Source organism: Erinaceus europaeus, chromosome 17 (genome assembly GCF_950295315.1).
Source record: "Erinaceus europaeus chromosome 17, mEriEur2.1, whole genome shotgun sequence".
Lineage (NCBI taxonomy): Eukaryota > Metazoa > Chordata > Mammalia > Eulipotyphla > Erinaceidae > Erinaceus > Erinaceus europaeus.
Window position 1 is genome coordinate 27,294,736 of NC_080178.1, and position 26,268 is coordinate 27,321,003.

The window sequence follows — 26,268 nt, forward strand, 5'->3', positions numbered from 1 at the left end:
TGCTTCACCACTTGTGAAGCGACCTCCCTGCAGGTGGAGAGCTGGGGGCTCAAACCGGGATCCTCACACCGGTCCTTTAGCTTTGCGCCAAGTGCACTTAACCCACTGCGCTACCGCCCGACTCCCTCTTTTTTTATTTTTATAATTTTTATTTATAAAATGGAAACACTGACAAGACAACAGGATAAGAGGGGTACAGTTCCACACAATTTCCACCACCAGAACTCCGTATCCCATCCCCTCCCTTGATAGCTTCAGTTTTTATGTCTACATGCTCACTATGCTTCTACTAACCCTTAGCTTTACCACTGTATAACTTTCATCATGCCTTCAGTGCTGAGAAGCATATGAAGTCCCATTACTCAGGGAAGTTATCTCACTGTGGTGCTCTATTCATTGGGCTCATGGTTAGGAATACGGACAGTGTGAAGTTAAAAAGATAAGATGAGTATAGCATACTGAGAAAAAAAAATCCAATGAGGTGATAAAGCCAAGAAAGGAACTCAAGAATACAGTAAGAATTCCTTGGGTACCTGTTTATATTGGGGGGTGGGGCAGTAGCTTTAAAAACTATAAATTTGCAGTAGTCCCTAGGTTGAGTTTTGGTTTACTCACAAAGGTTATCAAGATATTAGAGCCACTTCTATATAATGGAACCCTTGTTTAATGCTGTCACAGAATGTAGCAGGCCAGCATAAAAATAATAGCACATACGTGTAAGTCTCTCTCTTCTCTCTACCTTTAACCCATTAAATTCACCCAATTACACTTTAAGGAAGGTGTCTATTTTCCCCCAATTTTACAGATGAGGGTTTTGGCATGCAGGGCTGTTAAGTAAGTTTCCCAAGCTCACTGGACCAGCAAACAGCAAGACCGAGGTTCAATTTTTAGATGTCTCTCCCCGAATTCTAGGTTTAGTCACTATGTTACCCTTTTTATTCATGGAAATAGCATTGGTTTGTAGCATTATTTAGGTTGCTATATATAGAGATATAGATAGATCATGGTTGATTCACCAGAAGGAGTATAGGAGCATATGCTAGAAATATTTTTTCTTTATAAATAAATGTTTTATATTTGACAGTAAATACAATAGTTTGTACAGGAATAACATTTATCAGTTTTCCACATAATAATACAGCACCCAATATGTCCTCTGTCATCTACTAGACATTTTTAATGCTCCATTTCTTCTTTTGTTCCCTATTCCTCATTCTCAGTCTCTATTTCTTATCTCTAACCAACATCTGTAATACAGTGAATACAGTGTTCATATGTTAGATGTTTTATATCATCTGAGATCCCCACTCCAATCAAATTTAGGTTAAATGTAATGGCTAGACTCAATTACAGTCAAATTCCTCTTTTATTTTGGTTTTATCCACTGATCAGGAAGCCTATAATTATCCTCAAAGGAACCCATAACACCATATTGTACATTTAGGACCATGAGACAAACAGAGCATGTCTTCATGCATATCATTGCCAGAAAACATTTTCTTTTGAAATTGTTAATCCAAAAGTTTATAGAAAATGTAATTTCTGGGCTGGTGGAACAGCTCACTAAGATAGTCCATCATGTTGGTATGTTTGCAACTCAGGTTAGAACCTGGCCCCAAATGCATTGAAGGAAGCTTTGATTCTATAGTCAGGAAGGAAAGAAGGAAGGAAGGAAGGAAGGAAGGAAGGAAGGAAGGAATGGAGGGAGGGAGGAAGGGAGGAAGGGAAGAAGGGATGGAGGGAGGGAGAGGTGGGAGCGAGTGAGGGAGGGAAGAATTTCTCCAAAGCCTCTGTTCTAAAAGACAAAAGTAAAATAGTGTGTCCTTGCAAACCTCTCCAACAAGAAGAATGCATGTGTGCAGACCTGAACCTGAGCAGCCTTTCAGAAACCAGTGACAAGATGGGGAAAATGGGGTGTGTCAGACCATCTGGGTCACCTAGACACTGAGGAGGAAGAGGCGAATCACAGAATTTTAGAACTTGGAGAAATTTCAAAGACTGCCTAATCCAGTTCTTTGCAAACTCTTTTTAAGTGCAGATTCTTTTGTCCAAATGAAATCCAACCCTGAAGATTTATATAAAAACTGAAATGTTCTTATTGTGTCAGGGATTGTCTGGAGCATCACCCATGCCACTCCCATCCTCTTACCCCCAACAGTCCTTGTGAGGAACCCCTGGGGGTGCCACAGAGCACACTTGGAAGATCATTCAAAATCCATTCTCCTCCTTTTAGAACTCAGGAAAATGAAGCCCAGAGAAGCTACCCAGCTTGCCTGAAGTTGCACAGAAAGTCAGTGTGATTTCCCTTATCTTTCTTCAACAATGTTTCCATGATGTCCTCCTCAATCCTCTCATGAACTGCCTTTATTTCTCCAGACCTTATGTGTGTTTGTGTCAGTGTGCTTGTTCCCATGCCCAGTGTTCCCCCCCAAAAAAAACGTAACAAACCAGTCCCTGCTTTTGCTCTAAAGCTTGGAATGTGCAGTTTGCACACGATGTCCCAGCTGCTGGAGAGAGCTGAAGGCACAGTGCTGAAAGACCAAGGTTGTAAGTGTGGTCCCACAGACTACCTGGGACTCTGCATATCACAGGGAAGACCTATGAACTGGGCCATGCTCAGAGAGGCATCTGAGAACTGGCATCCAAGTCAGCTTCCCTCCTGTTAGCTATGGACGCCTTCCCAGGCAGGCAGCGTCTCCTCTCTTCCAGTTATAAGCAAGTGAGGAAAGAGGTGGTCACACTGCATCCAAAGATGCTAAAAGTTGAGTAAATCTTGTGTCTGATGCTCTGTGGGTGTTTTAAGTGAAAAAAAAAATTGAAAGTTTAGCTTGGGGGTTGGAGAGCTAGCTTACCAGCTAAGACACCTACCATGCCAGGCACACAGTCCAGGTCCAAGTCCTGGCACCCCATGGGAGGCGCTAAAGCAATGGAGGAATTTCTGGCACTAAACCCCTCCCTGTCTGAATGAAAAAGTAGCCAGGAGAAGTCAAATCACATGTGAGCTCTGCAAAAAATAATAAACAAAAAACTTGGTTTCTATAGGCTGTCTCCTTCACCTCCTGGGCCTAGAGGAAACAGTAGAGAAGAGGAGAAGGCTTCTGATTAATGTATTCTATCAGAAAAAGTCTGTAACTATGAGACTAACATAGGACACTTTGCTTGCATTGACACTTACGACCCTCCCAGCAGCCCAATGGATGGGTACTGCTGTTTGCATTAGAGTGATGAGGTTCAGAGCAGCTAGTTCTTCAAGGTGATGCAAACAAACAAACAACAATAACAATGTGCTCCTGGAGTCTAAAGCCACACCATGTAACTGCAAAGCCAGTGTGTCTAACCACTGCCCCATCCTGCCCTTGTTTTTTGCCACGGAGGGTGGGGGAATAAAAGAGCAATGACCATGCATAAAGTTACAGGGTCTGCCAGCCAGGGACGGAGATTGCAGAAATAGGTCTGGGTTTCAGAGTTTCTCCCTCCAGCCTGCACAAGAAAAAATTCCCAGGAAATGCAGGATCTTGCACAGCTCCCAGAGGCAAGAACTCTGGACTTGTTTACTAAATCCCCTGGGCCAGGGCGGGGGGGTGGTGAGCTGGGCACAAAAGCAGGATAAAGGTAAACTTTCTACATGTGAGAACCATCCCCCCCCCATGAAGCCGTGTCACACTGTATGTCACCGTCATCAAAGGGGCTGTGCAGAAACCTGAAAAACCAAACAGACCTGTCTGTAGGTGTTACTTATATCACAAGGCTACAGGTGCCTTTATTTCCACCGTGTGCCGGTGCCGGGAGCGCCTGCCTTCTCTTGCCTTGAAAGCCTCCTCTTTGGACCTAGTCAACGCTGTCCTCACGTAAGCCCATTTTCTTTGCTTTTTGGATGAATTGGAAGGGGTGTCAGGGCTTAAAGGCTTGGGCTAGAGCCTGGGGCGGCTAGTCCTCAGAGTTCTAGAAGGCCAGCCCTCTTGGAAGTTCCGTCAGTCTCAGTGCCTCCCTGGAGTTGTGGTTCTCTGTTTACCTGTTTACCTGTGAGAGACAGCTCTGCCCCTGGGGTATGTGGTCACCCAGCCCCTTCTCAGCAGCTCCCACTACCCCAGCTGGGCTGAGCTCTAGAGAGCAGGAGAAAGCATACAGGCGCTCAATTCTCTGTTCTTCCTTATGCCAAGTTATCTTTAGAAAAACTTGCTGGTTTTTACACTGAAAAAAATAATATTCAGTTGCAAGGAAAACTGACCTCTCCCTGGTTTAACTCTTCTTTCCCCCCTCTGGTCTGCTTCTTTCCCCCTTGATACCAAGATTGTAACTGCCTTCTGACAGTTTAGGGTTTTTGTTTGTTTGTTTGTTTTTTTAGGATTCCCGCTGTACAGACTAGTCTAAAGAAAAGCTGTTTTGCCTTCTCACACCACCTCAGAACAGAATGCTTCCAGAAAAGCACTAGTGAGGTTTCCCACTTCCCTTCTCAGACCTTTGCAGTCTTTGCAGTGTGGGATATTCATGTGCACTTGCCCTCTGCTGGCAACCCTTGGAAGCACATGCTTCCTTCTCAAACTGGGGACCCAATTTGGAATGTGCTAAGAATTATAAACTGGAAAGGATATCCAAGTCTCTTACATTTATAGATGAGGGAAGTGAGGTATGGAAGGGTCCAGTGAATTAAGGAGACAGCTCTGACTTTTAGTGTCATCTCAAGAGCCAAGGAGAACGGTTATTTGCTCCTCTGAAATAAAAGCTTAATGTGTTCGTCCTCATGTTGTTAGGGAGAATATTTTTTATGGTTGAAGGTGTTCTTGGCAAGATTTTCACACTTTGGTTGTCTTCATTTCTCAGAAGTTACCCAAGTAGCAACCTTTTGATTATGTTGACTAAGATCAACACCCCCACACTGCCACTCAGAAACAAATATATATTAAGCCCAGTTCTCTGAATATATTGTAGAATATATTGAATCCTCAGGGTAGCTGAGGATTGTGTGTCGCAAACCCCAATAGAGATGAGAAAACTGGATCTCAGAGAAGGTAGTGGCCTTTCTTATATCATACCTCATATGAAACAAAAGACTTTCAGTTGCCCGAGTAATTAGAAACATGTCCCTCATCCCTTGCCCTGTGAGAGGCAGAGGTAGGGTTTGGCCCGGAAAATTTCATCTAAAGCTGATGAGTTTTTCAGTGGATCCCAGAGTAAACTATACAGCAGACCTCTTGGGGGTTGTGGCTGTCCCTTCAGGAAAACAACTAGACACAGAGTAATGAGCACACTCCCTGAGCTAAAGAAAATGGAGGGATCGTTTGGCAAGACATCAGTTCTCACAGCTGCTCTGGTTTCTCCCTGAAGAACAAACACTCAAGCACCCAGCCCACAATCCTTCCTTAAAAGCAGATGTTGCAATAATCCACTGAGTTTCCCCCCAGCCTGTCCCTTTGGAGGACTCCCATGAGTGGGAGGTTGACCCTGCCTTGCCCTCACATCTGGGGACCCTAATGGCCATCTAAGTGTCACTGAGGGTTAAGAAGAAGGAAAAGCATTTCCCAATGAGACTTCTCAGATGGTGAGGTGAAGGAAGGTATTTCCTGCCACCATCACCCCCAGTACCATGGTTTATACCTTCATGGCCTTGTGCTGCCTGGTGATGCTTTGGTGCATAAACAGCCAGCATCTAGATACTTCATTGGGTGGATTTTTGGTCACACGCCCAGAGTGAAGCTGCTGATCTCTGCCAGGGTCAGGAAGGAATTTTCCTCCTCTGGCAAACTGGCCAAGGCTGGGTGGTTTGCTCCTTCCCCCACCTCTGGGAGGCTGAGCAAAGGCACCTGGTTGTTCGGGTCATGGGCACTATGATTGCCACCTGTGACTGTGTCGGGGCAAGAAGCCCACAGGCCTGTGTCTCTCACTGGGTGGACCCTCCCTGTGTGCACTGGGTGAGTGAGCCAGCTCTCGGAAGGGTTAGGAAACCACTGGAGGCACCGGAGATCTCAGTTTCCAGGCCATCGCTGTCTCATCCCCAAAGGTACCTGCAACCAGCCTTTCTCATGCCTGCCAAGGAATCCGCTGAATCTTCCACCTGTATAAATTGTGTTTCATCCTTCCCTTTTCACTCGGTGGGGAGACTGATTCTCATAGCTGTGGGCCCATTGATGGACAGTGAATAAGGATCAGGGTGCTAAGGGCACCCGGATAGACTGGGTGAATAATGTCCAGAACCCATCTCTGAGGTAAAGAGGGTAGGAGGGCAGGGAGAGGAGGAAGTGCTTTCTTAGAGTTAAAAGTTTAGTCTGTGGGGTCTGCGGTTAGCTTATCCAGCAGAATGCACATGTTACTGTACACAAGAACCTGGGTTTGTGCTCCAGGCCACCCCTGAGGAGCACTTGAGGGGGAGGGAAACAGGTTCACAAACAGCGGAACACTGGTGAGCTTATCTTTCCTTCACTCTCCCTGTCTCCTCTCCATTTCTCTCTATTTCTCACCTTCTATCTAGAGAAAAGGAAAGAGAAAAAATGGCCACTGGGTGCAGTGGTGTTATACAGGCCCTGGATGCCATCGATAACCTTGGTGGCAAAAGGAAAAAAAAAGAATGGTTGGATTTATGTTGGTAGTGGTTGGGTTTTGCTCCAGTTTGATGAGCTTGCTTGACCACATTATGCAAATGTTTAAGCTTATGGTGTGCATGCACATAGGTAAAAATGGGTTGGTTTAATCAGGTGGGTACCTGTAGAAAATTCTGCAGTGAGGACAGAATTTAGTAAGAAACTTTAGACCTGACCCCTGAAAGTAGCCTTTAGGACAGATTTTAGAAACCATCTCATCCATGTGTCCACTTAGTAGGTAAAGAATAGAGGCTCAAGGAAGGGACAATAAGCAGAATCCTGACTTCCAGGGTCTCTCCACAATGATAAACCAGCTCCACAAAAAAATAAAAATAAAAAATAGTAATAAAGCAACCAGAACTGCCAGCTTCTGACCCTCCTTCAATTTCTCCTTCTTCTCCTACAACTGACAGTAGGCCTAACCCAGTGCTTCTCAACACATTTTTTTCACTCTCACCTCCATGAAGGAGTCTTTCAAGATTATCTTTTCAGGGAGGTAACTCAGCAGTAGAGAGAGTTCCTGGGCTATATCACTGGCATAAAAACAAGAGAAACAAGCAAAGTAGGACTCCATGGACAGTGAAACAGTGCTGTGTTTTCTCTCTCTCTCTCTCTCTCTCTCTCTGTCTCTCTCTCTCTCTCCCTCTCTCATTCCTTCTCTCAAAAGAAAAATGAAAATTGTTTTCTTAATTGCTCACCCCATGACAACATGTTAATGACACAGATCTATAGTATATTTTTGTACTGTGACCCTCTGAAGAGTCATGAAATTATAGTTGCTAAAAATTTTTTTGAGCCCCCAAGAATCAAATCTTTCCATCTGGGAAAGAAATTCTGCTGGGAATGTGTGTTCTTGCTTGAAGTCCAAATCTCCATACCACTGAGCCTCAATGTCCCTGAAGAGAAAGGGGTCCCAACAGCTGTTCTTTCCCAGCTTCCTTGTTCCATCCACATTAAAGAAATCTCAAGAGCTAAATTATTGCAAGAACCTTAGAGGGTCTAAAGAAATGGCAGCTACTGAATACAAAGCAGCCATTATTCCTCAACCTTCACACCTAGAGCTGGCCAAGGTCTTTTGTGGAAAGCACAGAGTTGGTAATATGCCCTCCTTCAATAATAGGCAGGGGGTAGGGGCGGTGTGGAACCTGCTGCTTTTATAAAAAGCCATTTCTTCCAAAACTCAAGAAATAATTACAGAAGAAAATGGCATGCTGTGCTCCTGAACAGGCTCCTTAAGAAAACTGAATATATGTAATTTGTCACAGGAGGAATTACCAAAGGGACAGCCCCAGAGGGAGTACAGAGCAAGGCTAGTACAGGTGGGCTAGTGTGAAGAGAAAAAAAGAAATCCCTAAAGGAGAGGCATATCCTATGGCTTTAAAAAATAAATGTGTCGAATGTTTACGCCATCAAATTCAAATTTCCAAATGATTTTTTCCTAATGTTTTGTTTTATTTATTTATTTGCAACGACACATAGATAAACTAAGAGGAACTTAAGAGATAGAGAGTAGGGCTTCAGGTTTCTCTCTCTGTCTCCATCTCCATCCCCTCAATTTCTTTCTGTATCTATTCAATAATAAATAAATAATATTAAAGAAAGAGGGAGACTTGCAGCATTGCTTCACTACTCATGAAGCTTCCCCTTGCATGTTAGGACTGGGGCTTGAACCCAGGTCCTTGTGCATGGTAATGTGTGAGTTTCACTGGGTGTACTATTGCCTGGACCCTCCAAATGGTTTTTATACAGATGTGTGTCAGGCAGAGGCCAGGATGAGTTCCCTGCAACTGTTAAGTTTTTGTATCTGGAGGGTTCTTCACTAACTCTGAAGGCCTGGATATGCTTTTCCCTCTCCTTCCATTTGAATGAAATCTTTCTTCAAACCCTCCTGTGAAAGGCATGTCAGAGGTGTGTCATTCTCTGCTGTCAGAGCCTGTGACCCAGAGGACAGGGGACATTTTCACTCTCACCCAGAGGAGATTTTCTGAGATCAAATCCAAAGAGAACTTTTCCCTCCCTCCTATTCTACTACCCACCTCTCCTCAGCAGGCCTCTCACTCAGCATATTAAACCAACCAATCCATGGGAAAATCAGAGTCCAAACCCAGGCAGCCTTGACCTCTGCTTGATATGGCTCCAGAGAGAGATTTGAGAACATGATAATTCGCCAGGCCATTTAACCGCCCTGGGTATCAGGATGCAGGTTTCCTACTGGGGTCTGCTGACTCTCCCAGGAGGGCACAGAAAGGGTGCCTTCCTATGGGAGGTTGAGCGGGGTTATGTCTGCCAGGAGCACAGTTTCCTGCACATTCGATAGTGATGTTGGTAGTAGATGTGCAAACACCTACTAAGAATCTCCCTTGGGTTTTGGACCCACACAATTTCTGTCGTGCTCAGTAACCAAGTTCTGCTTGATATGAAAGTATGCCTGCGGGCTGTCTGGGCAGATGCGGGCATGAGTGCTTATAGAAAGGGAAGCAGATGGGACAAGAGCTTCTACCACATAGGGACTCAAAGAACTTTACCACATTAGGCTGCTACTTATTGACTTCAGTCAGTTCCACAAATTTCCTGAGCCTTGACTTTCTCAGCTGTAGAATGATTGGGTGAAGGAAAAGAATTAACTAACTCAGAAGTAACTTGTTTGTTTATACAATATGAAGACAGGAGACAAGCACTGCTCAGCTCTGGCAAATGTCATGCCAAGGATCAAACCTGGGACCTCGGGCATGCAAGTTCTGCACACTCCTGCTGAACTATCTCCCCAGACACTGCCTCAGTGAAGGTTCTCAAATCATTCACAGTGCATGAGGTGAATCTAGTTGTGGTAGACAGGTCTTTTCTCCAGAGGTCAGATAGTCAAAATTTTAGGATTCATGAGCTTAAAAATTCAAGGATGTTATGTCAGCACTTGCATAGGCATCTAAAATGGAACTATTTAAGGAAGATAACACAGTTGTAGCACATGAGAATTGAGTATAAGAGATCCTGGGTTCAATCCCTGCCATCTCCAATAGCCAAAATTGGGTGCTATGTTGGGAAAGAAAGAGAGAGACAAACAGAGAGACAGAGGGACTAAGAGAAGAGCAAGCAAAGACAGAAAAGAGTGGAAGGACAGCAAAATATTTCACTTGGGTAGTGTGCTGTTTTGCTGTGTGCTTGACCCAGGTTCAAACTCAACCCTCACCATACTGAAGGAAGCTTCAGTATGAAGTGCTGCTGTCTTTTTTCTCTCTCTGTTCATCTGTCTCTATCTTCAAGTAATAATAAGAATAATAAGGAATTGAAACATAATCATTTAAAAATATAAATTTTTTTCAGTTGCAGATCATTTAAAAATAGATTCCGAACTGAACTGGGCCAGTCTCTCAATTGTAGTTTGCTAATCTGATTCATCAGGTTCATGGGTGAATGGCTTTTATTTAAATGATTATGTAAGAATACTGATCTTCCATTTATAGTGACAATACAGACAACTTTCCTTTTTAAAAATATCACTGGGGGTGGTTACACACATGGTAGAGCACACACATTATCATGTGCAAGGATCAGGGTTCAAGTCCCCAATCCCTACCTGCAGGGGGAAGAGATTCATAAGAAGTGAAGCAGTACTGCAGGTGCCTCTCTTTCTTGCTCCCTCTCTGCCTAGCTATCTCTCTCGTTTACCCTCTGTCAAAGAGAAAGGAAAAATAAAAAAGTGGCCACCAGGAATGATGGAGTCTTCATGCAGGCACCAAGCCCCAGTGATAGCACTGGTGGCAATAAAAACAGCAACAACAACAGTGGTAGGCAAGTAACCAAAGCTTGGGAAACAGGAGATGGGATGGTTTATAAGCTCCTGATCCTCTTAAACTGTTGTGTATTTAATACTCAAAGACAGTAATCTATTCTCTGCCCTGACACTGTGTCATCTTGAGTTTCTGTGTCCTTTTTACAAAATTCTAGCAAAACTCCCCTATCTCAACAAGATTTTGATACACAGAAAAGAGAGCTTGGGTGAACATATTTTTCTGATCCACCGAACATGGATTCTTTTTTTCTAAGTTGTGGGAGTGTGGGCAGCAGCTAAGAGGCAACTTGGAAAATGAGACTGGCATGGACAAGAATGTGGATGGGAGGTTGGGCCCCAGGTCCATTCCCTCCTACCCCTTCTCCAGACTTTACTGGACACTTTTTCCTTATGCTTCCCACTCGGCAAGTGTATGCAGAAAGAAGAGCACGGTGATCAGTGTCATAGAGTTGTTTTAATTTAAATTGTGTATCTGTAGTTAGTGCCAAAGTCAAACCCAGAGGTCTATGCATGTTTCTGAGCCAGTTCTCTAGTACACCTTTTTTTGTTTTGGTTGGTTGGTTTGGTTTTTAGAATGAGAAACAAACAGAGACAGTGAGAACAAGAGAGACAGAAAGAGATTAAGGCAACACTCCACCATCCATGGAGTTCTCCTTGCTATTCTTACATGGTGCTGGGGCTCAAACCCACAACCTCATCTGTGTAGGTGAGTTGCTCCCAGCCGAGCCACCTCTCAACAGTCCTCATGGACTTTTAAAATAGACAGAGTTGTCACCCAGACTCCACCACCTGCCAGCTGGGTGGTTTGTGCCATGCTAGTCAGAATCTCATCCATAGAGCAGAGCCACTTCCAGAACCAGCCTCAGAGTGGTTACTCCAACAGATCATGAGTAATGACCATAAAGTACTAAGGTGCCTAGCACAGAGCCCAAGAGAGTGATTTTCAAAGGTACTCACCTTTATCTAAAGTTCTGAGGCTAATGGTGCCACAGAATTGAGAATTCCTCAGCCTTCAGGAAGGCCATACAATGTACACACTGTAGGAGACAGAACATTCCTCTCTCGCAGTACTGTTTGCTAGGACTCCTTATGTCAGCTGATAGTTCTTCAGTGTGTTCTATGAGTATTCATTAAGTAGAATAAATAATACTACAACTATAGTTATGAAGCTATATGAGTCTATATGCAGTTTAGATATAAATAGAAATATAACATATATTTATACACAACCATAGAAGAGCTATATAAGGGCTGAAGAAAAGTCACACTTGTGCAAGGTCTGGGCTCCACAAATAATACTAATAACTATTAACATCAATTTAGAACACCAGTGCAGGATTATATTTGACTGGGAAATAAATTTCCAAAAGCACACATGTACTTTAGTTTCAGAATGTTTGGGTTTCAAAATTGCAGGTAAAAGTTTGTGCATATGTTCATGTACAATAATTCCTGCCTGATTCTGAGGAGTCAACAGATAGATATTTGTAAACCAGTTCTGGTCACATTACAACTCATATTGTTGGACATTATAAGTCTGAGTGACAGAAACAAGCAAATAGGAAAAGGGAAAGAAGAGTCTGGATTGCGGCTTAGGGAGATGGCATAATGATCATACAACAGACTTTCATGCATGAGACTCTGAGGTCCCAGGTTCAATCCCCAGCACCATCATAAATCAGAGCTGAGGAGTGTTCTGGCCTCTCTCTCATTACTATCTCATTAAAATAAACAAGCCTTGGGGCTGGGTGGTGGTGCACCTGGTTGAGCACACATGTTACAATGTGCAAGGACCTGGGTTCAAGCCCCTGGTCCCCACCTGTAGGGGGGAAGCTTTGTGAGTGGTGAAGCAGGGTTGCAGGTTGTCTCTCTGTTTCTCTCCCTATCTCTATCTCCCCCTTCCCTCTCAGTTTCTGGCTTGTCTCTATCCAGTAAATAAATAAAGATAAATTTAAAATACATAAATAAATAAAAAAATAAACAAGTCTTTAAGAAAGAAAGAGCCTGATGTGCATAATAAATGTCTCCATCACCCATATCCACCATTGCCAACTATAAGACATGTTATCTAGGCAGCTGTTTCTACCCCTCTGATCCAGTTTTTTCACCTGTAAAATGGAGGTAGACATACCAACCTCACAAATGTGAGGATTCACTCATGTCCTGGTGGAAAGTACTCCAGCCTCTTGGATGGCCTGTTTGTTAAGCACTGGCTACGACCACTACCACTGAGCGTTGTCTGCTGGGCGCCCTGTGGCACAGCTTTGGGGGAGCCCCATGTGGGCTCAGTCCCTGCCACCACATGAGACAGCAACAAAGACAAAACAATGGAAGTCCACTGATGGTACAGCAGTGATCTGACGTTTGTCACAACACAGGTGATAGATGTGCACAGACAGACAGAAAGACAAACTCATAGATGACAGACAGATCGATAGGCAGATACATATGTACATATATACATACATACATATTTAAAACCAGGGCCAGCAATAAAGCCATGCCTCACATGCATGATAAGTCATAAGTCAGCTCACGGCCTCTCCTCTGTTTTCAGGGTGATGTTGGACTCGGTGACACACAGCTCCTTCCTGCCCAATGCATCCTTCTGCGACCCCCTAATGTCGTGGACGGATCTGTTCAGCAATGAGGAGTATTACCCCACCTTTGAGCATCAGACAGGTAAGTACATATGTCCACTGGAGGGCCAGCGGGGATGGGTTGAGTCAGGAGGCTAGGCTGGTGTTAGAAAGTGACAAAGCCACTTTGGGGACCTAGTAACATAGCCAGTCCTTTGGGCCCAGGGCAGAGGGCCAAGAGAGGCCCGGGTGGCAACACAAATGGCAGCTTCAGCAGAAAGGAAGATAGTGGGATCTTCACCTCCAACTTCTTCCCTACTCTGTGACCTTGGAAGCTCAACTAACCTCTCTGAGCCTCATTTTGTTAATAGGCAAAACACAGATGATAGTGCCAATCTCTTGGAGCTATTATATTTAACCAGTGGTTTGAAAAGCAAGTGCTTACTTAGCCTAGAGTCTAGTGACTGTTTGATCATTGTGATTCCAGCTAACATTTGCTAAATATTCACTATGCACCAGATCCTGTGTCAGACACCCCATCTTACCTTTATAGAAACCCTAGCAGATATGAACAACAAACACCCCTACTTGACAGATGGAGAAACTGAGGCACGGGGATGAATTGACTTACCCAAGGTCACATGACAGGTTAAGTGTCATTCATGGTTCAGAGAAATAGTTCACTAGGCAGGGCACCTGCTTTATAGGGCACATGACCTAACTTCGAGTCCTGATACCAGATGGAAGTACTATGGCACCAGAGCAAGCCCTGCTCTCTGTCTCTCTATCTGAAAAATATAAAATAATGCCTGTGAGTGATGAAACAGCGCATGTGTGAAACATTGCCTTGTTAAACAAGAAGTTTCATGCAAGTTGAGTTGAGCACCTGTACTCTTAACTACCTTTTGTCATCATCTAAGAAATAATGTGCTGCTGTAGTTGACAGCAGTACTATTATATGTCACCATAATATGAATGCTATCAATATCACTGCTACTCTTTGTGCAGCAATTTCTTTAGCCGGAAAATAGGGTGATGAGTGTGTGGCAAAGATCTAGGGAGCGTGTAAAATTATAATCAGGCAAAAAGTGCTGCCCATCTCACCCTTCCTTGGCTCTTGACTGAATTCTCTCCAACTCAGAGGACAGCCTGGGGCCCTGTGTCATTCCTATGCCAGAGGGAAGTCAGTTGAGCTTTCCCCCAGAAGCCCTCTGAGGGACTTTGTCCCCAGGTGCTTGGGTGACTGCACATCACAGTGAACCTGGCTGACTGCTAGCAAGGCAGGTGTATAGCCCGAGGGTGGTGATGCAAGTGCTAATCTAGCCTTCAGTCCTGGGAAGCTTTAACCCTGTGCACCTGGGCCCCTGCAGCAGCAGGGTCCACACTCAGGGTCAGAAGCATCCAAGCCCATTAGGATCCTGCAAAATGCACACCTCAGCAGGGACCCCACATACAACTCCTATCCACCCCCACCTGCCTGTACGCCCAAGGCCAGGCTCTATGTAGGCGCAGAGGCCAGAAGCACTTACCTCCCGTGGCCACCCAGCCCAGCCCAGCCCAGCCCAGCCCCCATGCACAGGCACACCTGGCATCTTGGACTTTCCTCTGAAAGGGCCCAAGGCATCCAGATACACATCACAGTTCACCTCAGGCTTAACCAGCAAGACATCTTTCCCAGAAAGGGGATGAGAAGTAGACTAGATCTTGAAATCTGGTTGAGGTTGAATTTGAAAGCAGAAAATAAAGGCTTTCCTGCCACTTTGCTCTGCCGGTGTGTCCCAAGATGGTGGCGCCCGAATCTTGGCCCTTCCCTCCACCCTCACCTGCCTTGCAGGGAGGTCCCTCTTCCTGCCCCCGAGCAATGTCCCAGCATGGGAGAAACAGGTCCTATAGAAGGGAGGAAAAAATCAGACTTCAGAGCCAGGCTGCAGTATGACTTTAATAGGTAGTAACTGCATCTTAGGAATGTCTTGTGCTTCAACTCCCTCATCTGTAAAAACAGACAGTCATCATATCTCCATATTGCAGTTATCATGGATGAAATGAGTTCTTAGATGTGAGATGTCTGTCACCCAGACACGTGACAGGCCACTTTGGTGGTGAGCAATGAAACATCCTATTTAGTCTGAGAGGCTAAAAAAAAAATCATGGTGGCTGATGGTGGTGATGGCTGCACAGCACTGTGAATTACGGCATGTCTCTGAGTTGTATACTTTAGAAAGAATGAAAGTGTCCAATCTTACATTACATACATTTTACCACAATAAAAAAAAAAAAATGAGGTGCTGACCAGCAGTGTTGTCAAGGTGACTTAAACCCATAATCTTAGCTAGCGAGACAGCTTTCTTCTCTCAGAGATCTCTGAGGGGCTGAACCTAAGCACTGTTAGGTCTTCTTCCAGAGCCTTCCCTGACTCCTATACCAAGCAACATAATAGATGCTACCTAATGAGAGAATAGAAATTAACACCAAGGGATAAGCTCAATTAAAATAAAATTTCCTCCTGAGGAGCCCAGCTGTGGCTCTGACCACCAACACATTAAAGTTGAGTGTGAAGAGTTTGTTGCCCGTACACAGGGAGCCTCAGAGACTGGGTCTCCTCAGAGCCTCACCTATAGGAAGAATGCCCAGTGGTGTTTGCTCTCCTCTTCTCCCTCCAAGAGATAATATATCCACCTCTGAGTCAAAAACACCTCTCAGTCAAACACATCTCTGAGAGGGAGGTGCATCAAGGGGTGGCTAGATTTGCCTCTGAACACTGTTCCTTGCCTGTTAGACTGAGGTTTCTCTCATCTGCCTGATAGAAAATCCCATCTTGAATTCAGGGTTCTCCCAGTGGCAACTTCTTGTTTCAGTCTGAGTTTAGAAACAGTAGCTATCACTAACGAGTCCCTTGCCTTTGATCATTTTCCTAACATGCCTGAGATAACCTTTTCCCCACTGACACAGTATCTGCTTCCTAGATTTGGGAGGTCTGACTAAGACACCAAACCAGATGGTTTAGCAAAGCACTTGGCAGATGCTAGTCATAGCCAGTAACCCCTCATGACTCCCATAGGTGAGAGACATTTCCACCATCTCTTTATTGCTCGTGTTGTAGGAAAGCCACATGAGTTCCTACCTCAATGCTTCCAGTTCAGAATGTTTGACAGCTTAGATACTCTGAAATCAAAAGGGAGGGAAAGAAGAAAGAAATGAACCATTGGATAAATTATTTCTAAGAGAAGACAGGGAGGTATTCCCAACTTCCTTAGAATGATTTTTGAAATGGCTTTATCAGAGGCAGCTGACTCCTCACCATCCTTCTGCTGACCACAAAGGGCCTGTCTGCTTTTTAAAGCAGGACTGAAGGCTAGGAAGTGAACAGTCACAGACTGCAAATCCTCTAGAAGTTCATAACCTTCTCCTGGTCTTCCTTTTGGATTGTTTTGTTTTGTTTTGTTTTGTTTTCGAGAGAGATACACAGAGAGAAAGACACAGAGAGAAGTACCAGAGCACTGCACAGCTCTGGCTTTTTTTTGGGGGGTGGGGGGTTGGTGAACCTGAGACTTCAGAGCCTCAGGCATGAGAGTCTCTTTGCATAATCATTATGCTATCTACCCCTGCTCCCTTTTGGATCTTTTCAAGCAAAGGATTATAAGAACTAGAAGCATCAGTCAGTGGGGGTACTGCGCATATTTGATAGTTTTCAAAGATAGTTTCTGCCTTCATATTCCAGGAACCAAGTATCTGAGAAGTCATGGTGGACCCTGGTCTTAAATATACTTTCCAGAACTTTTTTTTGCTGATGCTCCATGCCTGTACCATGAATCCACTGCTCCTAGAGGCTATTTTTTTCCCTTTTGTTGCCCTTGTTGTTTTATCATTGTGGTTATTATTGTTGTTGTTATTGATGTCATTGTTGGATAGGACAGAAAGAAATGGAGAAAGGAAGGGAAGACAGAGAGGGGGAGAGAAATATAGACACCTTACTGTCATTGTTGTTAGATAGTACCAAGAGAAATCGAGAGAGGACGGGAGAGAAAATAAACACCTGAAAACCTTTCACCACTTGAGAGGTGACCCCCTGCAGGTGGGGAGCCAGCCGGGTCTTGAACTGGGATCCTTACGCCGGTTCTCGCGCTTCGCGCTATGTACCATTTAACCTGCTGCGCTACCTGCCTGCCCCCCATTCCCCACTGCTGTTTTCTATGGGTGCAGACTCTACTAGGCTTGAGTATTAACTTCCAGAAGATAAGGGAGACAAGCATTTGGGTCTCATGGTCCTTTCCAAACAAGATTCATGTGCTGAGTACAGAGGTTGGAGCAGAGACGTAAGAGTCAAAGACAGCATAATGGTTATGCAAAATGACTCTCATGCCTGAGGCTCCAAAGTCCCAGGTTCAATCCCCTGCATCACCATAAACCAGAGCTGAGCAGTGCTCTGGAAGAAGGAGAAGATAGAATCTATGAATGTCTAAATGCAAAGCAGATGAATAAATAAGTTCAGGAAGTCTGAAGTGACCCACGGAGCAGCTACACCTAACACAGCTGAGCCTCCTGGGCAGTTAGGTTTGCTCAGCCCCTCCCTCCTTCTACAAGGTGCTCAGCCAGTCCTCAACTTTTTTCCACCCAGCTTCTTCTTGCACTACTCCTGGACTTTTTTGTTTCCCTTCTCCCAACCTAGTCTATATCATTCCTCAAGTTTTTACAGAAAATCAAGAAGAGCTATGGGATGGGGATGGAGAAGCCCTGGGAGGCAAGCTGGAAATAATTAATCATTTCAGGTTTCCCCTCATAAAGTCCTGCCTTTCAGTGACAAACCACAGCTGAGGGTGCCCGGTGCTGCCCAATCCACTCACCAGCTCTCTTCAGTGCTGCCCCAGGCAAAACACTTTCCCAACTCCCTATGCTAATAAACCATTGCTAATTATGGTCCAGGCTGTGGAACTCGGCCTCCTGTGACCCAGACTGTCTGCCTCCGCAGCCAAGCCCTGGGCTCACTTTGTTCTGCTTGTTCCCTAAGTTAGACTGAGGCCCCAGTGGGGAAGGCCTTGCTTCCCTGAAAATAAAGATAGTCCTAAAATAATCACTAATCACGGGTGACTTAAAGCAAGAGCTTATAGCAAAAGCCCAAGGAACTTACCATGGCCCAGTTCTTTACCATTTCACAGCAGGCTTCTAAGAGATCAAAAAGATTAGTCCTCTACTTTATGAAGCTGAGATTCATAAAGAGAGGTTAGGAACCATTGTTAGAGTTGCACAGCTAAGAAGTTGAAGAGCTAAGACTGGAAATCAGGAAGGCCCATCTTTATTGGCCCAAGTTCAGTTTCCCTACACAGTTCTGCTACTCCTTTTAAAAGCTGGAAGTTGACAGAATCTTAAAATGCAAGATTCTTGTTCCATTGATGGAAGACTCATCTGCCTTCACAAAGAGGAGAAAAATGGGGTTCTTCTACAGAGGATCTAGGGACACCTCTCAAAAGCTCTCAGCTCAAGCAATGCTGTGTTGGAAGATTTTAAAGTCAAAGCTTACTCTCCACCTCACCCTATTTGTTGCTTCAAGTAAGACTCCAGGGAAATGACAAGTGCTAGCTCCAGAATTTCTACAGGAAGGGCATAAGAGCAACAGTCCATTTGAAAAAGATGACAAGAAGACTTACCTAGAAATATTTTTATTTTCATCAAAAGCACTTTGCATAAGACTGAGAAGACAGGACTAGAGAGATAATTGCCTGTATAGAGTGAATGCATTGCCATACTCCAGGTCCAGGTCTGAGTCCTTGTACCATATGGGAGTGCCACAGCGCTAGAGAAAGCTCTGTTAATATAGTCTTTCTCTTTTCCTCTCTCCCTCCCTCCCTCCCTCTGTAGCACACTGAGTTAAGTGCACATAGCTCGAAGTGCAAGAATCCTAGTTTGAGCTCCAGCTTCCCCACCTGCAGGGGAGTTGTTGCACAAGCACTGAAGCAGGTCTGCAGGTGTCTATCTTTGATTCCCCTCTCTGTCTCTTGCTCCTCTCTCAATTTCTCTCTGTCCTATCCAACAACAATGACAAGAATGGAAAAAAAAAAAAAAGATGGCCACCAGGAGTAGTGGATTCATAGTGCAGGCACAGAGCCCCAGTGATAACCCTGGAGACAAAAAAAAAAAAAAAAAAAATCAGCCTAGAAACAGTGAAATCACACATGTCTCAATACCACCAAATAGTATTTTAAAATATTGAGACTACATAGGTGTTTATAACAAAAAAAAAAAAATGGTGGGGAATGGGTTCACTCTCATTTCTACTGAAGCTACACCACCTTTGATCTAGCATGTGACATCTAAAATGCTCTTTCAGCCTAACTCATGCTTTCACCCCAATGTTGGCACCATGGGTCTTCAATGTGCCCTTATCATCAAACACTGTTATCAAGTCACACAGTGTGTGACACACCTGTGTCCCTACTTTTTAAAAAAGCATTGGCCAACTAGCTATACAAGGACAAATTGACATGCTTAAAATGTCTTCATTTTTCCCAGAACTCTGGAATAAACAAGCCTATTTGGCTTACATAAAGAGCATACTGGAATTGTTTGAGGGAATGCAAATAAGGTAATAGTGTGAGTTGTACCCACATTAACAAGATATATAGATGCTATTAAAAGGCCACTGAGCACATACCTGTTCCCATTATAAGAGTTTTCTGTGTATCAATTCACTTAATCTTCTTAATAGCACAATGAGGCCACTCCAGTTAGTTCCATTTTGCAAATGAATTCCAAGGAGTTAGGACGATTAAGTATGAGACCACTTGCCTTTTCCAGTGTGAAGCAGAGAAGAAATAGACAACAGGAACCTTGGTTTCAAGTTTTACAGCAATGGTTTAAAGAAACTTCTAGAACTAAGCTAATTTGAAAAGGAGGAGGATGAAAAGGAGCTGGAAGAGGGCAAGAAAGAGAAGATGCCCATTCTAAACCATAACCGCAGAGGAGACCGCTGTCCACAAAGCAAGTGAAAATCCCCATCATAAAGTGACTGCCAGGAGTGACCCAGTCTGTGGAAATGCTATGAGAGAGAGAGAGGTTTAATATATTTTATGGCATTTCTTTTGGATAGAAACAGAGAAATTGAGAGGAATGAGGAGATAGGGAGGCAGAAAGAAAGAGAAACACCTGCAGCATGGCTTCACTGCCCTTGAAGCGTTCCCCTTGCAGGTGGAGACCAAAGGTTTGAACCTGGGTCCTTGTGCACTGTAACATGTGTGCTCTATCAGGCACACCACCACCCAGCCCCATGCTGTTGTTGCTTTCTTTAAATAAATTTATTCCCAGAAATTCAAAATCATAAAATGTCACATAATACTAGGAATCCAGCATTCCGGGGTCCACCTTCCCACACAGCATGGAGGTGGGCAGCAACTGTCCAGTTGGCCTGAACTTTCTGAGTCCCACTGTTCCCACCAGAGTCACTTCAAGCATGAACACTCCCTGCAAACCTGTGGGCATTTGTGTATTCCAAACTCTAACAGCATGAGCCCTCCTTCTGAATTAAAATACACTGTCACACCCCTGAGGAAAACACTCCCAGAACTGCTGAAACTCCCTTGAGCTCATCAGTTCTTCCCAACACACCTGGCCCTGAAACAAGTGTCCTGACCTAGTTCTGACTTCAAAGACACAGACAAAGCCTGCTGCTTAATAGCAGCCTGTGGACATTGGGATGAAGTCTCCCAGACACCACATGTCACCCATCCCTAGAGGGCAGATACAGACAGCAGAAACCCACAGCCTATGTTCTTCAGAGCATTCACTCTGCTTTATGAATGGAAGGCACAGTGAGCAAAGCACTCAGCATTTCCATATAGTGCAGCCTAGTTCTTCTTCTTCTAGTGTTTGCCCTTCTTCCGTAGCCAGTCAACAGCATCAGGTTGAGCCTGATGTAAAGTTTCGAGACCTCCTTTGAATCTGGAGAGGTGGCAGTCATTGACTATGTGGGTCATAGTCTGTCTGGGGCCGCAGGGGCAGTTCGGGTCGTCTCTGGCTCCCCAGCGATGGAACATAGTGGCGCACCGGCCATGGCCTGTTCCATAGCGATTGAGGAGGGCCCAATCATAACGTGCTAGGTCAAAGCCGGGGTCTGTGATGAGGTGTTTGTTCTTTACCTCAGCTGACTGCCAACTCTGTTTCCAAGAGTCTGGAACAGAGAAGTTCAGTGTAGGCGTAGGGGACCAGATTGGGTGACGAGACGTCAAGCGTTGAACAGGGTGGGCGAAGATATCCACGTATATTGGCAGGACCGGTCGAGCGTAGACGTGGGAAATGAACTTAGATGATGCCGCATCCCGACGAATATCTGGCGGGGTGATGTTGCTAAGAACTGGCAGCCATGGAACCGGGGTGGAACGGATGGTTCCAGAAATTATCCTCATGGAGGAATATAATTTGGAATCGACCAAGTGGACATGGGGGCTACGGAACCATACTGGGGCACAGTATTCTGCAGTGGAATAGCATAATGCCAGAGATGATGATCGTAGTGTGGAAGCGCTCGCGCCCCATGAGGAGCTGGCCAATCTTGCAATGATGTGATTCCTCGCGCCCACCTTTGCTGCAGTTTTTATGAGATGTTCGTGAAATGACAGAGTGCGATCGAGAGTAACGCCAAGATAGACTGGCTGGGCTTCATGCCGGATTCTCGTATCGCCAAGCTGCACATTAAGCTCACGTGAGGCCGAGGCATGGTGTAGATGGAAAACAGATGATACCGTTTTAGCAATGCTAGGGATTAGTCACCATTTTTTACAGTAATCAGATACCAGAGACATGTCTTTCGTGAGTGTTTCCTCAAGGATGCCGAACTTTGATGCCTGAGTTGCACAGCAGATGTCATCGGAGCCTAGTGAAGACAGCGTATTCTGATGGTCAGGGAGACAGTTCAGAGGGTAGAACAATGGACTTGCATGCTCACACCCTCGGTTCAATCCCTGGCACCACATTCACTGCAGCGAAAAGTAAATATGCATAAAATAGACAAGTAAAGAGGTTGGGAGATAGTTCGCCTGGCAAAGGGTACACTTAAAGTAAGGACCCTGGCACCAAATAGAAGCACCTGTGCCAGAGGGAAGTTTTGTGAAAGGTAGAACAGTGTTGTGTCTTTCCTTTTCTCTCTCTTCCTTTCTTTCTCCCTCATTGTTTGATGTTTTGTTTTGGTTTTTAAGTCCATCAGAAGTAGTGAAATAGCCCAGGCACAAAAAGATCCATCAGACAAAGTTGATAGATTAACTAATTAGTTAACCTTTAAATAAGGAAGGCATCACATTCTGGGAGTGGGTTACATTTTCCTTTTCTTTTCTCCTGAGTCCATCACTTCCATCTTCTTCATGTCATTGACTGAAGTTGCAAAGTTGTCATCATCAGTCTCTCCATTCTTCTGATTAAAAGGAAAAAAGTTTATATGAGCTTTCATTACAAATCTTCCTCTAAATTTTTATTTATTTATTTGCCACCAGGGTAATCAGGGTGTGGAGAGAGACAGGCAAAGGTGGACATGACTTCTCTGGAGGGAAACTGAGGATGAGCAGGAGTGAGTCAGGAGCAGGCTGACAAAGGGAAACAACTGAGGAGAGACACTGAGGTAGGAGTCAGTCCTGAGAAAGTAAGAAAGGGGGAGAGGAGGACTGAGTAGAACAGGCCTTCCTCCCCTCTGTCTGCCTCATTTCTGTGCCTGGGAATAAAATAGGACCATAGAAACAAACTACTACTAAATAATACCTCCATGGACTTCTGGAAAAAGGGAAATTGTTCCTGCTGGAGTTTAACTCAAATGCATTTATCTCCAGAAAGATGGCAGCCGTGCCTTTTAACAAGGGCCGAGGTTCCCCCTGGTTCCTGCCAGTCTTGCCCAAAGGAATCTCATTCCAAACACTTAATCTTTTCCACTAGACTCTCAGAAGGAAAATGGAATTCTGGTTTCTACCACAATGGTCCCCAGAAACCTCAGGTATTTAAAGTGATGACTTATTACTATTATTGCCTCTAGGGTTATCGTTGGGACTTGGTGCCTGCACCATGAATCCACTGATCCTGGGCCATCTATTTTTCTTTCTTTCTTTTTTTGGATATGACAGAGAGAAATTGAAAGTAGAGAAGAAGATAGAGAGGGAGAAAGAAAGATAGACACCTGCCGGCCTGCTTCACCACTTGTGACGAGACCTCCCCCCCTGCAGGTGGGGGGCTGGGGACTCAAGCCAGAATCTTAAGAGAGTCCTTATGCTTCATACTATGTGTGCCTAACCCAGTGTGCCACCTCCTGGCCCCTGAAGTGATCATTTTCAGATGTAAAAGCTCCAGGTGGAAATGTATATATATTTTTTATTGTGCTGGTAATACATTTTCAGAAGCTATGTATTCTTAACCTGGTGCTATTTCCAGTGGACATGTTATTATTTTCAGGACTTAGATCTAGTTTCCTTCTGTACCTGCAAGCTGTGTATTTGTGTGTCTGGGGTTGTTTGTACAGTATATAGTAGGTGTGTGTGTGTGTGTGTGTGTGTGTAAGCATGAGTGTTTTGCATAGGTATGTTTCTCATGTTATTTTAGAAAAATGAATTGGCATAGGCTTGGTGACATTAGAAGAAACTGGTCAGTGACTAAATAGAATGTCATTTCTCAGGGAAGGGGGGAAAGGGATCACCCCTTGGGGTGGACTGTCTCTACCCTCCAAGTCACTGAGAATAACCCTTTTCTTGGACCTTAGGGCTGTGAGGACTTCCCTGGTGAAACCTGCTGCCATGCTTGGCCCTGGCTCTGACACCCCTCCTGGGCTGCACACAAAGCCTGCTCTGTGAATGAGCTTCAAAGGAGAGCACTGAGGGGAAGGAAGACTCAGCCAACAACACCTTCTAGTGTCAGGCACACCCCCACTGGGCACTTCTCCGAATCCTTAAGGCCCTCTTGGCTTCCAGAAACAACATGCTCCTCTTCAAGTGCCAAAGAAAATAACAGAGAGGGTGGGAATGCAAGGATGGGGTGGGGGAGGGGGTGATAGAGGCCTGAAGGAACCTTTCCATGAAAAAGAAATAAACAGCTCATGATAGCCATCTCCTCAGGGGCTCTGGGCAGGACTAAGGGTGGAAGAATGTCAAGGCTCATAAACATCTCTTGTCAGAATACCAGGAAACTGAAAAGGTCCCTAGGCTCACTCAAGCCAGAATCAGTAGATGAAGCATAAGGTAGACTCAGAGCTGGCCACTATATTTTTCCAGGAGGTTCTCCTTGCCACCATGAGGTGGCCCTAAGGGTCCCTTTGACCATCCCCAGCTGGAGAGCAGTGAGCAAGAGAACAGGCATGCAACCTCAACAGTTCTCTCAGTCTCCTGATCCCTCAAGCTGAGACCACAGCCTCTGCTTCATTCAACCTGGTGGAGTAGCCACTCTCTGGCCCATATGTGTGGAATTCTTACCAGAAGTTAAAGGGGTTAATTCCTTTAATTTTTTTAAGATATTTTTTATTTGTTAATGAGAGAGTGGGAGAGAAAGAATCATAGTATCACTATGTTGTATATGATACTAGGGACCAAACTTGGGAGCTCATGCTTGAGATCTACCACATTAGCCATTGTGCCATTTCCCAGGCCACCAAATTATTTGGTTTTTGTTTGTTTTGTTTTGTTTTGTTGTGTTGTGTTTTTTGTTTATTTATTCCCTTTTGTTGTCCTTGTTGTTTTATTGTTGTGGTTATTGTTATTGATATCATTGTTGTTGGATAGGACACAGAGAAATGGAGAGAGGAGGGGAAGACAGAGAGGGGGAGAGAAAGAGAGACACCTGCAGACCTGCTTCACCGCTTGTGAAGCGACTCCCCTGCAGGTGGTGAGCCAGGGGCTTGAATCAGAATCCTTCCACTGGTCCTTGCACTTTGAGCCACGTGCGCATAACCCGCTGCACTACAGCCCGAATCCCCGAATTCTTTGTTTTTAGGATATTTTTTTTTTTTGGAAGAGAAAGACAAGAGCACTGCTCAGCTCTGACATACAGTGGTGCTAGGGACTAAGCCTGAGGCATTGGGGAGCTCAGGCATGCAGATCTGTGTTTTAAAGCTGAGCTATCTCCCTGGCCTTCTGATTACAGTTTAAGGTCATTTAAACCAAATCTATTTATTAACAGATTCCTCAGTCCACTCTCATGTGAAAAGAGATCTCTAAAAGGACTCTGAGCTAAAGAGAGCCTAACTTCCCCCTTAGAAATAGTTAGATCATGCTACAGATTAGGACTGCTAGGGTCAGAAATGGCGTAGATTAGGGCAGGAGCAGTTTGGAGTTTGGCTTGCACACAAGAAGTGTGTTGTCCACTCAACCCAAGCTTTGCCCGTTCTGCTCTCTGCCTCAACTCTCACTCTGCTCATTCTCTCCAAGATTTCTGCCCAACCTGCCTCCCTCTCCAACTTCATCTTTCAACTGTCCTAGCTTGCTGAGAACCAATAGAATAAAATAAGAAAAGCAACTTGAAATTCAGACGTGGGATCAACTTCTAGTCTAATCACATCTGTGACCTTGGGTTCCTCATTTGCAACATGCTGGGAGACAGGGCCAAACCACCCTCTTCACTGAAACTCCTAAGCACATGGTTTACTGCTTTGCACATAGTAGGTGTTCTACAATAATGTTGACAATCGCATTATAATCTTCTGGACTCTGTTCTTAGGATTTTTACCCACAACATTTCAGTGTAGTTCATCAAACAGTCCTCTTATATAGGTGCCCTCATTAATTCCAATTCGCAAATGAAGAAACTGAAGCTCATTTACTGAATGAATGAATGAATGAATGAATGAATGAGCACTGTGGCCATTACAAGAATTCTTTCTACCAAAGGACCTGAGTAGGTATGTGGTAGCTCGCCTCTTCCATGCTCTGTGTCTGCCATTGTTTCTATCTCTTGGCTTGGGGCCAGGCATAGCCTCTTCCTAGTCTCCTGGTATAAGGTAGCCAGAGGCAGTACATAAACCAGTAACCACTTTCCATCAAAGCAGAGGGAGTTAAATGGGCTTCACATGGCACAGAAGGCATTCAATATTAAGGGTGAAATTATTTTTATTGTTACTAATTTATTTATAAAATAAAAAATATCAAGACCATAGGATAAAAGGGGTAAAATTCCACACAATTTCCACCACCAGAGTTCTGTATCCCATCCCCTCCTTTGAAAGCTTTCCTATTCTTGAGAGCTTGTTCAGAGGTTCTAGCAGGGGAGCACAGCTACTCCTATACCCTCAACGGAAGACCGGTCTGTTTCTATTCCGGGAAGGCCGTCCTCTTTGACCGAGCTCGCAGCTTCAACGCACATGGAGGGACAAACATGG

At 44.6% G+C, this 26,268-nt stretch overlaps 1 protein-coding gene across 4 annotated transcripts in view; it reads left to right on the plus strand.

The window, feature by feature from the left end:
- Positions 1–26,268, plus strand: part of ELF5 (E74 like ETS transcription factor 5) — a 54,600-nt gene that overhangs the window by 9,544 nt on the left and 18,788 nt on the right. For 2 of the 4 annotated variants that reach the window (XM_060176616.1, XM_016187555.2), the window contains exons 1-2: positions 5,756–5,998; positions 12,923–13,047. In XM_060176616.1, coding sequence (XP_060032599.1) covers positions 5,817–5,998; positions 12,923–13,047 — 307 coding nt within the window. In that variant the 5' untranslated portion in view covers positions 5,756–5,816. Of the gene's footprint in view, positions 1–3,733; positions 3,849–5,755; positions 5,999–12,922; positions 13,048–26,268 lie in introns of those variants that run through there. The other 2 variants (XM_007521813.3, XM_060176617.1) reach the window with 2 other exon arrangements.